Source organism: Hipposideros armiger, unplaced genomic scaffold, assembly GCF_001890085.2.
Source record: "Hipposideros armiger isolate ML-2016 unplaced genomic scaffold, ASM189008v1 scaffold_18, whole genome shotgun sequence".
NCBI lineage: Eukaryota > Metazoa > Chordata > Mammalia > Chiroptera > Hipposideridae > Hipposideros > Hipposideros armiger.
Window position 1 is genome coordinate 111,418 of NW_017731368.1, and position 12,135 is coordinate 123,552.

The following is a 12,135-nucleotide window of genomic DNA, read 5'->3' on the forward strand; positions in this document are numbered from 1 at the left end:
CGCCAGCGACTCACGGCAGCCCTGGGCTGGGAAATTATTGTTCTCATACTTCAAAAATCAAACTTAAAAAATTTTATTACCGGGCCGGCCGAGTGGCGTGATGGTTAAGAACTGACTTGGGATGCCAGAGGGCCCCGGTTCGGATCCCATATATGAGGGCCAGTGACACTGCCCTCTACAGCTAAGATGCTGAACAACAGCTCAGCCTGGAGCTGGGTTGCCGTGAGTCGCTGGCGACGGCGTAGGCTGCAGCCCCTGTGGCAGTGGGTTGCCATGGGCTACCGTGTGTAGCTGGCAGCCAGCGTGAGCGGCCAGCAGCCACAGTGAGCAGCCGTCCAGAAGCCGGCGACTGATCTGCCTCGCCCAGGAAGAGTGCAATGACGGTGCCAATTTGGGCCAGTGAAGCAACGTCCTCCACAACTAGACTGAAGAACAAAAGGGCAGCCACTTGTCTGTTCCCCTTCCCCCAATTCCCCAATAAAAAATCTTTAAAAAAAATTTTACTACCAAAAACTCTAATTATGAAAATTCTAATAATAATGGTTTTCCTATTTATTCCTGTGCCCTAGAAGTTTATTCTATGATAGTGATATTCCACTTAAAGGATCAGGCTCATATTGATCTTTACATCTGGCTACTGAACATCTGGTACCGCTTCAAGCTGATCATGTTATATGTGGTTTCAGGTCTGAATCTGGGGGTTCTTTCTGAAATGCTGCCTGGGCTGCTAATGGTATTTCTTAAGCTGTCCTGACCTCTTTGGGGACGTGAAGGGCTCCCTGTCCATCTTTGTCTAATCCTTAGAGGCTCCTTCAAAGAGAGGAAAAGCAACCTATCTGGCTGGTGAGACAGGGAACCGAGAAAGCACAGTGGGTCCTCAGGGCCCCCCTTCATGGTCTCTTTTATTTCCTTGACTTTCCTTACCTCCTTGGGCTTGACCCTTTTCTCTTGCTCCCACTCCTTTCCCTCTGCTCTCCCACCTGCTGGGGATATGGCAGGCCCCATTCCTGGCAGCTGGCCAAACTTGTGGGCCTTGCAGGTTGCTCTGAAGACAACCCCACACATGTGCTAGAAATAAATTCTGAGTGAGGCAGTAGGCCTAGGTCTTGGCTGCATTCTCTAACAAAGTTTACCCAAAACTTTGCACTTTAAAAGCCACTGGCTTCTTGCATGATGGTTGATAAAACTAAGCCTTTGATTACCACTTGGCTAACACCCTGGAAAAGAGGAAAGGTGAGTCTGACTCTCATCCCAATTTGATTTACCTGAGAAAGAAAATAGGCGGCTGTCCACGGTCCTGGCGATGGACTGCAGCTTCACCACATCCATCGACTGCCCAATGTGTACAGTGCTGGGCATGCTCCCCAGAGTCCCTCTCACAAATTCTGCCACCTCCTGCACGGTGAACATTTGCAGCAGCTCGTCAAAGATGGTTGGGAAGGAGTTGAGGAGTGCAGCCTGCAGAAGCAAGTGAAACTGTGCTTAGCTCAGAGTTGGGGGTGTGTCTATCTTGCATGCTCAGACAAAGATACAAGGTGGTGAGAGGTTGAGACAGCATTGCAGCACCTGTGCCTTGGGTGGGCTCCTCCCTGGCCTTTGACCCCACCCATCCCTGCAGCACTCTTGGGACATGGAGCAGCGAGAACCAAAAAGGAAATCGAAATAAGAGAACTGACTGGGGTCCAGGCCACTTGGAGCTTTCATAACTTGCTAAGGCATCTGCTGGCAAGAGAAGGGAATATAAAGAGACATCACCTCAACATGGCTTAACAGCCGCAGTTGTTTTTGCTCATAAAATGGATTTAAACTTTTTATCTGTCTCTATTATCAAGCTCTCCAATTTTGGACCCAAACTCAAGCCAAGAGCCTCTCAAAGAAAGTATGGCAGAGAGAGCTAAGCACCTCCAAGCAGCACTAGCTGAAATCTGCTCAGAGCCCTGGAGCCGGCAAGGCAGCTGAGAGCTGGACCATTTTGCCAGAATGGAGGTATTTATTTGGAACAATGAAATCTGAAGACTTTGTAAATTATTTCTTTCATATATGATGCCTGGCAGTCTCAAGTGTAAATCCAAAGGATGGAGAATGTGTAGATTTAGTCAGTCATGAACTCTGGAGGACTTCTGGTGATGGTGGCATAGATTTCAGTGACCTAGGTGGCCTAGGAGTGTGTGTGTTTGGAGACTTCTCTTCTAGGATCTCAGCTCTGATAGACCTGTGAGGTGGCCTTTTGAGGACAACCTGATAATAATTCCAGAACTTGTGAGTGGCAGAGTAGTATAGGAGAAAGAGAATGAGCTTTGGAATTAGACATGAGTTCAAATTCCAGCTTTACCAATTATTTGCCACAGAACCTTGGGTGAATTATTGCCTAATCCTCAGTTTTCTCAACTATAAAATGGGATGATGCTATTGCTTATCTCCTGGCATGGGTATGAGGAAAAAGTTAGGTGCATAAAGTTCATTTCCAGTAGAGTGCCTGGCACACAATAGACCTTCAATAAATGCCGGTTCTCATTCTTCTCTGTCGTCTAAATGGAAGCAGCAGAAAGGAGGCTTTTTCCACTTCTCAGTCCTCTTATACTATTAACCCAAGATTTACAAAGGGAAATGGAGTGTCATCGTGAGATAAAAAGGTGAGATGCACTCTTCCTAAGTGTCAGGGAGAGGTGTGGAGGCTGTTTTTCTTGACTGCTTCATCAGTAGACATTGATCTAGAGTGAAGACTTATACCACAGGGAAACAGGTCTGTCATGCTGCAGTCTATGTCCAGGCCTAAGCACAGGACTTACATGAATTCTGTCTGAAGATTTATAACTCCCTGAGATATCAAGGAGGTTATTTTGCAGTCATTAGAACCAGCACAAAAACATTATCACAAGCAGCTAGATAAGAAAGACGAAGGGGGGAAAGCAGGCATTTCACAACCAGTAACAAACAGCAGCTGACTGGCTCTTAAATAATGAAACCTCCTATACTTATGCACCAGGACACAAGGACGCTTGCACCCTAACATCTCCTTGTGGTCAGAATCAATCAAAAGACATAAAGTCTGACTGAACAATGTAATCAGTGAGCTTTCTGAAACTCATGAAGCATGAGCCTGGCACCAAAGAAGCACATCTGATCCTGACTCAGGTCTAAGTTGAGACTAGATCTCAGCTAGTTACCCTGATGTGGCAAGAGCAGGCTATTGAATCCAGGGCACTGTGGAGTTCTCAGAAAGCATATCTGCTTTGCTCTACTAGCTAGCTCTGAGCTCCCCCTGTCTCTGCAGGCTGAGCGAAGTCGTCCTGGGCCCCTGTTGGCAGGAACAGATGGGCTGGGGGAGAGAAAAGTGGGGGAAGATGAACTGTTTGGGGTACTTAGGAGGGCACACCACAGAAGGAGCCTTTCTAACAGAGGCATCTGGCATCCCTGAGGTAGCCCCACTTTTTATAGAGTCGAGCTCCTGGTTGCTCACCTGTTCTCTGGGCCAAGGGGCCTAAAAGCAATTGGCATCGAAGGGAAACACAGAGCCAAGTGGAAAACAAAAACAGTAGACTCTTCCAATCTTAAATGAGATATTTAAAGATACATTTGCACCCATGACAGTCCTGGCAGCGACTGAATGAAAGGACATGAGAGAGGCTATCCGGTCTTTGCTGACAGATGTAATAACTGGCTTCAAAAAATCAGAGAAGTGCAACCCATTAGATACAATTCTGACATTTACTTGTAAGAGAAAATAACCCCCTTGTGACAGGTTATTTGGCCAATATCCTTGATCCTTTCTAGGGTGAGACTGCATGGGAAAGGTAATAGATTAGCTGACCAGACATTTTTAATATAAGCAAGCAAATTTCCTTACTACACTGGCATTTCTAATAGAATCTAATTCTAATTACTGACTAAAGTTTTCTAGTTATTTCTGCTGTTTTTCAACCTATTTCACTTTTAACTGCTGGAATGGACAAGTACTAAATTTTTTAAAATTAATACAGTGACTAGATGAAATGCTCTATATATTTTAAATGTCCTCTGTAAGTAAGATGTTCATAAACTACTAAAAGATGGTAGCTAAATAAATGTGGTCTAAGGAGGGTTCCTTAGAACAAAGTTGTGCTTCTTCTCGGCCATGACGCCATTGGGCTGTTTTATATTTGGTAGCTGGGCCTAACTGGCTTTGAAGGAAAAGCAGCGTTTCATTCTATTCAATATTTCCTCATAAATTAGCCCTTAGCCAACACACAGGGGCTGGCAGGGCTTCTTTGACTCTGGAAGCCAGAGGACAAAGAAACCACCTGCTAACAAAGACAGGAATCCAGCAGCAAAACTTCCCTGCAGTTCACAGACCTGAGTGAATAGGAGTGTCTCTGAGTTTCTGCTGTCCAGACTGAGCACAAATCGGATGGACTGGAAAAGTTCTTGGATGCTGGACCGGAATTGCTCCTCTTCCATCCCACAGGTGGCTCGTGAGTACAGGATCCTTGACTGCACGATGAACTTGAAAAGATACTCCAAGGCCTGGACGTGTGGGAGAAAAAGGGATGGAAAGGAATTCAAGATAGCCAGGACCTAACATAGCAGGGAATGAAGGGCAAAGTAATAGCCAATTCTATAATAAATCAATTCCAACTGTAGAGACAGCACTTCATTTATTTTTTAATACTTTTCTCAAAGTCCAAATGGTCACTGAGCAGCAGTGGTTTTCTTACTGAGAGAACCATCAAATTACTTCACAACTGTTTTTTGAGATTCTGGAATTGAGGAACCACAGACTGTCATGGAAGCAGCTGAATCTAAGCACACACAGGATTGAAAGAAAATTCAGCTTCTCTGCATTTATTTTTCAGGTCTGGAGCTAAGCACCTCTCCAAAGGCAATGATGTAAGAACCTCTCCTGAATTTATTCCAAAAAGGAAGAGTCCTTTAAGGCATCGTCTGCATCTTTGAGATATAGCTGGGGTCTGACAGTGGCAGCCTTCTCACCAGGGGTCAAGGCTAGAGAAAACCTGCCCCAGGTTGCATAGCAGTTGGTGGAGTGACACATTCACTCTCCACCCTTCTTCCAGACTGGATACCTGCCATAAACAGTACACTAACAGTACAGAAGACGAAGTTCCCAGAACACATTTTGGAAACGGAATCTGATTTTAAGGAGTCTCTGCAGCTTGGCCCATGCTTATGAGCAGAATAACTCACTTTTAAAAGACCAGATTCAAGATCCAAGACTATGCTTTCTAATCAAAGAAATGCCACATATTGCCCAGACACTGGGAAGGCAGACACTAGGGAGAAACTTATCCAAGGATGAAACAAATGGAGCTCAGTTACTTGAAATACATAACAGGAAACAATTCCCAAGGTACTTTTCATGATCTATCCATGTCAGGTTTGGCAAAGCAAAACTCTGCGCGCGCGCGCGCGCATGTGTATGTGTTTGTGTGTGTCCCACACAAAATTCAGCTGGCACTAGAGAATGGCGAGTTCAGAAAAACGTCTTTCGAGGCTCGCACCAGGAGACTGCGTGGAAGTTACAGTGTATGGATGGCCTCATCTCCATAAAAGCTATAGCCTCCGTTCACTGGCCATTTAATTCCTGGTCTGTGAAGAACCTGGAAAGTCTGCACTACATGTTCTCATTTTTAAAAAGCAAATGTTTTCCTAAAAGTTATTACAACCTTTCTATCAAAGAGATCCACTGTGCCCTCTCTTTCCTCTTCATGGTTCCCCCATAAGGACCCGAGATAGCTCAGCAGTGAGAAGTGTGCTGTCCTTCCAGAACACCTTGCTGAACGCCATCCTCAAACCCACCAAGGACACCCCCTACAGGTCATTCACAAGGGAACGAATCATAGAACCAAGGAAGAAAATAAAGGACTCTTTTATGTTCATCTTCTTTAGTGGTAGAACTGTCTTAGAAAAGCCATGACTCAGAAAGTGAAAGGAAGAGATGGGACTAGAATGGCAGATGCAGTGAGTCAGAGTAATAAAAGGGAGGAGGTTTCCTGGTCCACACCACGTGATGAAAGGTGCCCGGCCAGGAGCACACACATCCTGTGAGGGAGGAGAACTACAGAGTTGTATGGGTACTTACTGGTTTGGTCAAGAGGACTTGTAAACTGAAACTTGATGAAGTCAGGGAAAGGGCCCGATAAAGCCACAGTACTGGGTGCGGTAGTGTTGGATGTCATGCAACCAAGTTTGAAATGCTAAGAACAAGTATGAAGTACTTCTGTGGAAGGTGCTCCCCCAAATGCAACTCTTCCTTTTCCCCACCCAAACCGGGTCTTCTCCAGGAATTCTGCACTGTCATCAACCCAGCTGACCTAGCCAGGCCCCGTGGAATCAGTCTCCATTCTTCCTTTCTGTCACCTCCCACATCCAATCTAACCTTTGAAAACCGCTGTTTTGGTCACATCACATCAGCCACTTTTTGGCTGCTTGAAAACACAAGCTCTTTCCATCCAGGCTTTTCAACATGCTGTTTCCTCCATCTGAAATGCTCGTCCCTAGCTCTTAACACTGATTTCAGCTCAGAGGTCACCTCCTCAGAGAAGCTTTCCCTACAATCTTCATCTGAAGTAAACCTTGCTCACCAGCCACTCTATTCTGGCTTATTTCCTGGTTTACTTCCTTTATACTCATCAAGTTTTCTTTTTTCCACTAACTTTGTATATTTTCCTGTTTTACATGTTAATTGCCTGTCTATCCACTTGAATGGAGGTGCTATGAAGGCCTAGCCTTTGCAGCTTGGGCCCCTGCTGAATCCCCAGGGGGCTAATACAGCGCCTGACAAATGGCAAATATCAAGCAATATTGACTGAATAAATGACTAAATGAATAATTCTTTTTTTTTAAATGAATGATTCTTAAGAGAAAACAGCTTCTTCTGTGATGCCTTCTCCAGTATCCTTAGCTAATTAATTTATGGACTCATAAAATCTTTTGCATTTAACTCAACTTTTACCGCGCNCCCCCCCCCCCCGATATTATGCAAGGTACCTGACAGATCCTAGTGTTCAGAGAAGAACAGAACCCAGGTCCTTCCCTCACGCCACATGCAGGACCCTGCTCTACACCTGTTTGTGTGTGTGTGCTTCCCCTGGGACACTGGACATGTGTTCTTCAAGGGAGAGGCCTGTCTTACTCCTCTTCATATCTCAGCACCCATGATAGATGCTGATTCTCTATAGACATGTACTGTATGAAGGAGAATGGAAATGAGACTTGTAGCTTCAGACTTTTACAGAATATGCAAAGAGGAAGCAAGGAAAACACAGATCTATGATTTCTTTTGCCTCTTCAATCTGATGCTGCTTGGGGAAACATCTGTTTTACCTGTTACCATGTGGACAAGAACAACAAAATTGCAGGCCCAGTGGTACTTAGGACAGATGATGTGATATGAAAAGAGAACAGAGAAAAAGCAGAATTACTTGGCTGTCATTCTTCTTTTATTGCTAACTAGAAAGGGCAGGAAAGACATGGTTAAAAAGCAACTAAAACAAAAGTAACTCAAGAACAAGAAAAGATGGGCATGAAAGGAAGAAAGCATGGACTTGCTTTATGTGAGTCCCCAGAGGCTATGGCAGCTTTCTTCCAATAGCTGTCTGGAGAACTGCTGAGCAAAAGTGGGGTCAACACTCTCATAGGTCGTTCTCTAGAACAGGAGCAGGAGCCATGAAAAGAAGTTACTAGAAAGTGAAGTGGACTCACAATGAAGATGGTCATAGAAATGGGAGCTGCCCAACAATGTAAAGGGCTGCCAAGGGCTGCCTTGTCATGGAACCTGTCTAAGCAAGGGTGTTGCCATGAGGGATGCTGGGTTTCTCCCAAGGTCAAGGTTTTAAGGTTATCTTCTCAACATATCCACTCAGCATTCCCGTGCATCCACTCAGCTCTCTTTACTTAAAACAGTTTTTAAAAACAATGTTTAGTAACTACTGAAGAAGGAAAAAGTATCAGAAGATCTTAATTCTAATCCATGTTGCTACCAACGCTGCCTTAGAAGGAGATATAAAACATTAGCCAGTGGAAGCAAAGGCCAATGCTGTAGGCAAAACACAGAGAGGCTGGCCAGGAGCCATGTGCATTCCTCTCTCCTGCTTTAAGATGATGACATCATCAGGAATAAGTATCTTCTGGGGCCAAATCGAGGTAGGAAAGGGGAATTATGTGGTCCAAAGCATTCCCGAAAGCAGGCTAGCGTACTGGATGTCTGCACTTGTTCTGCACACTACACCGCTGGGGTTACTCACAAATGACAGCAGGGGTGGGTCATTTGCGTACACAAGCTCAGTACGTTACCCGCATGGCTTCCTGAATGTGGTCCTGCCGAATCAGTTCTGCTGAGCAGTCCATGTACCACTTCAAACAGCGGATGAGCTCCCTGGGAAGAGAACAATTCCAGAAACCCCACTTTAATCCACGAGCAATGCAGCCTGAAATGTTTGCAGCCGTGAACCGGCCACACAGGAAATAATATCCTGCTGATGAGCTAGAATGGAGTGATGCATCCATTATAGCTGTGGGATCTTCGGGTCATCGGAGACCAGACAACACTCTTTGTCCATAAACAGTTGCTACACTTTAATTAGTAATTATAATCACTCTTTTCCACTCTCCCTGGCACACATTTCTTTGATGACAAGACAGTTTTCCCAAAGTCTTGGTCTGTATGTGTATTTTTGTTTTGTCTAAAATTGCTGTCTCTACAACATACAACAATGACTAATAAATGGTAGACTCCGAATAAAGGTGTAGACTCCTTTGTGCCCATCTTTGCTTGACCTTCATCCCATCTATTTTATTTCCTTAGGCCCAAGTCACCTGAGTGAAATGGAATTACTGGGTCAGAAGGCCTGCACATTTACATGGCAATAGAGCACAGAGGTCAAGTACAGGCTCTGGTCAACAGCAAGGTTCATATCTGAAGCCTATCAGTTTGTAGCTCTGTATCCTTGGGCAAGTTATTTGATCCCTCTATGCTTCTTTCTCTTTGTTTAAAATATGGACGAAACAATAGTACATCTCAAAGTTATTGGGAATACTAATGAGATGACACGTGTAAAACACAGAGCACAATGCCTGTTCTCCAAAGTAACATCAAAGTGTCACAGTTCCAGTGACTATAGCCTTACTGCCCTTGGGTTGTATTTATTTTTTTGAAAATTGTGCTAACTCCATAGAAGAAAATGATGACTTTTTAAAAGCTGCTGTAATTATTTTACATAACCTGTTTCCCATGTTTACTATTTATATTATCTCTTTTACCAACTGTCTTTTTATTTCTTTGACATTTATTTGTGAGTGCTCTATTTAGCTATTCACATGTTTCCCATGGAAAAAGCAAGACTTATTTTTAGCATTTTGCTATCATTTCTTAGAAGAAAAAGTATGACAACTATGTAAGAAACTACGGTTTAAAATGTCAACTGAAAACCTACAGCTAACATCACGCTCAATGGTTAAAGACTGAAAGCTTTTCCTCTAAGAGCAGGAACAAGGCAAGGATGCCCGCTTTTGTCACTTTTATTTATCATAGCACTGAAAGAGCAATTAGGCAAGAAAAAGCAATAAAAGGCATCCATATTGAAAAGGAAGAAGTAAAATTATCTTTGTTTGCAGCTGACATGATCTTATATGGAGAAAAACCTAAGGATTCCACAAAACTACACTTTCAAACTAATAAACAAATTCAGCAAAGTTGCAGGATACAAAATCAATATACAAAAATCAGTTGCATTTCTACACACTAACAATGAGCAATCCAAAAAGGAAATTAAGGAAACAATCTATTTACAGAGGCATCAAAAACGAATAAAATACTTAGAAATAAACTTAATCAAGAAGGTGAAAAACTTGTACTCTGAAAACTGAAAAACATTGCTGAAAGAAATTTAAAAAGATGCTAATAAATGGAAAGACATCTATATTCATGGATTGCAAGACTTAATACTGTTAAGATGTGACTACTACCTGATGTAAACTACAGTTTCAATGCAATTTGTATCAAAATCCCAATGGCATTTTTTGCAGAAATAGAAAAATCCATACTAGAGTTCAGATGTAATCTCAAGGGACCCCCAAATAGCCAAAACAATCTTGAAAAAGAAGAACAAAGTTAGAAAAGTCACATTTCCTGATTTCGAAAGTTACTACAAAGGTACAGTAATCAAAAGTTACAGTGTAAGGGCCGGCTGAGTGGCTCAGTTGGTTAAGAGCTCGCTTAAGAGTGCGAGCTCTGAGCAATAGCGGTTTGAGTCCCGGCCCGAGCTGAGCAGCCGCTGAGCTGCCAACAGGTGGCAGGATGGCTCAGCTAAAAAAAAAAAAAAAAGAGGAAAAAAAAAAGTCACAGTGTGGTACTGACATAAAGACAGACATATACACAAATAGAATAAAATAGTCCAGAAATAAACACTTGCATACAGTGAAATTATTTCTAACACCGGTACCAGGACCATTCAATGAAGGAAAGAACAGTCTGTTCAACAAATTATATTGGAAAAACTAGATATCTACATGCAAAAGAATGAAGTTGGACTCATATTACACAATAAACAAAAATTAAATCGAAATGAATCAATGACCTAGATGTAAGAGCTAAAACTATAAAACGCTTAGACAAAAACACTGGGGAAAAGCTTAATGACATTGGATTTAGCAATGATTTCTTAGAAGCGACATCAAAAGCACAGGAAACAAAATTAAAAAAATAAACTGACCATGTCAACATCGATAACTTCTGTGCATTAAAGGGCACCATCAGCAGAGTGAAAGGCAACAGGAGAAAATATTTGCAAATCATATACCTGATGAGGGGTTAATATCCAGAATATATAAAGAACTCTGACAACTCAACAACAAAAACCAAACAACCTGATTCAAAAATAGGCAAAGGACTTGAATAGATTTTTCTCCACAGAAGACATATAAATGGCCAATAAGTACTTGAAGAGATGCTCAACATCACTAATCATTAAGGACACACAAATCAAAACCATAATGAAATACCACCTCACACCCACTAGAAAGGCTACTATAAAAAAAATCCCAAAATACACATACACACAAATACGCAAAATAGAAAATAACAAGTGCTGGAGAGGATGTGGAGATACTGGAATCCTTATGGACCGTTGATGGGAATGTAAAACAGTGCTGTCACTATGGAAAACAGCATGGTGGTTCCTCAAAACATTAAAAATAGAATTACCACACAATCCGTATTCCGTTTCTGGGTATATACCCAATAGCTAAAAGGTGGAAGCAGCCCAAGTGTTCATCAATGCATAAATGAACGAATGGATAAGTAAAATGTGGTATACACATACAATGGAATATTTTTCAGCCTTTAAAAGGAAGGAAATTCTGATAAATGCTACGGCAAAGATGAACACTGAGAACATTATGACAAGTGAAATAAGCCAGACACAAAAAGACAACTATTGTATAATTCAATTTATATTAGGTACCTAGAATAAGCAATTCAAAGAGACATAATAAAAAATAAATAAAACAGACAAAATATAATGGTGGTTGCTCAGGGGCTGAGGGAAGGGGGAAATGGGGAGTTATTGTTTAGTGAGGAAAGAGTTTCAGTTTCAGATGAAAAGAGTTGGGAGATGGATGGTGGTGATGGTTGCACAGCAACATGAATGTGCTTAATGACTGAGCTGTACACTTAAAAATGGTTAAGATGGATAACTTTGTAACGTGTATTTTACCACAATTAAAAACGTAAGTGAAGTTTGAAAAAAAGGTCAACTGAATGAATGGTGACCTTGTTTTTAGCTTCTTACTTGTATGCCAGGGCTCCAGCGAAGTGCTTCTGGATGTATGTGTCCATTACAGGCCGGAAGTGGAAATACTTGATGTCTCTGAGCAGGTTGATGATGAATACCTGGGAGAGACGGAGGGTACCAGGGTTCATTGAAGGCCTCAGACCTATCCCCAGCAGAAAACAGAACTCTTGCTTCTTCAAGGAATGGCAAACTGTGAGTACTTTCTCTAGTGTCCCCATTGGCAGTGCACGTAAGATTTCCATTCTGTGTGTGGATTTCTAACTTGTCTGTTCTGTTCCTACCACCGCTGGACTCCCAATCCAGACTTGGGGCTCATCTGTCTGTGTCAGTGTTACCCTGATCCTCTCCC

The 12,135-nt window shown here is 42.6% G+C and overlaps 1 protein-coding gene across 7 annotated transcripts in view; it reads right to left on the reverse strand.

The window, feature by feature from the left end:
* Positions 1-12,135, reverse strand: part of DOCK3 (dedicator of cytokinesis 3) — a 313,071-nt gene that overhangs the window by 69,260 nt on the left and 231,676 nt on the right. For all 7 annotated transcript variants that reach the window (XM_019631262.1, XM_019631254.1, XM_019631269.1 and 4 more), the window contains 4 exons: positions 11,784-11,884; positions 8,290-8,371; positions 4,333-4,503; positions 1,266-1,458 (listed from right to left, as the gene is read on the reverse strand). In XM_019631262.1, the coding sequence (XP_019486807.1) occupies positions 1,266-1,458; positions 4,333-4,503; positions 8,290-8,371; positions 11,784-11,884 (547 nt within the window). The remainder of the gene's footprint in view (positions 1-1,265; positions 1,459-4,332; positions 4,504-8,289; positions 8,372-11,783; positions 11,885-12,135) is intronic.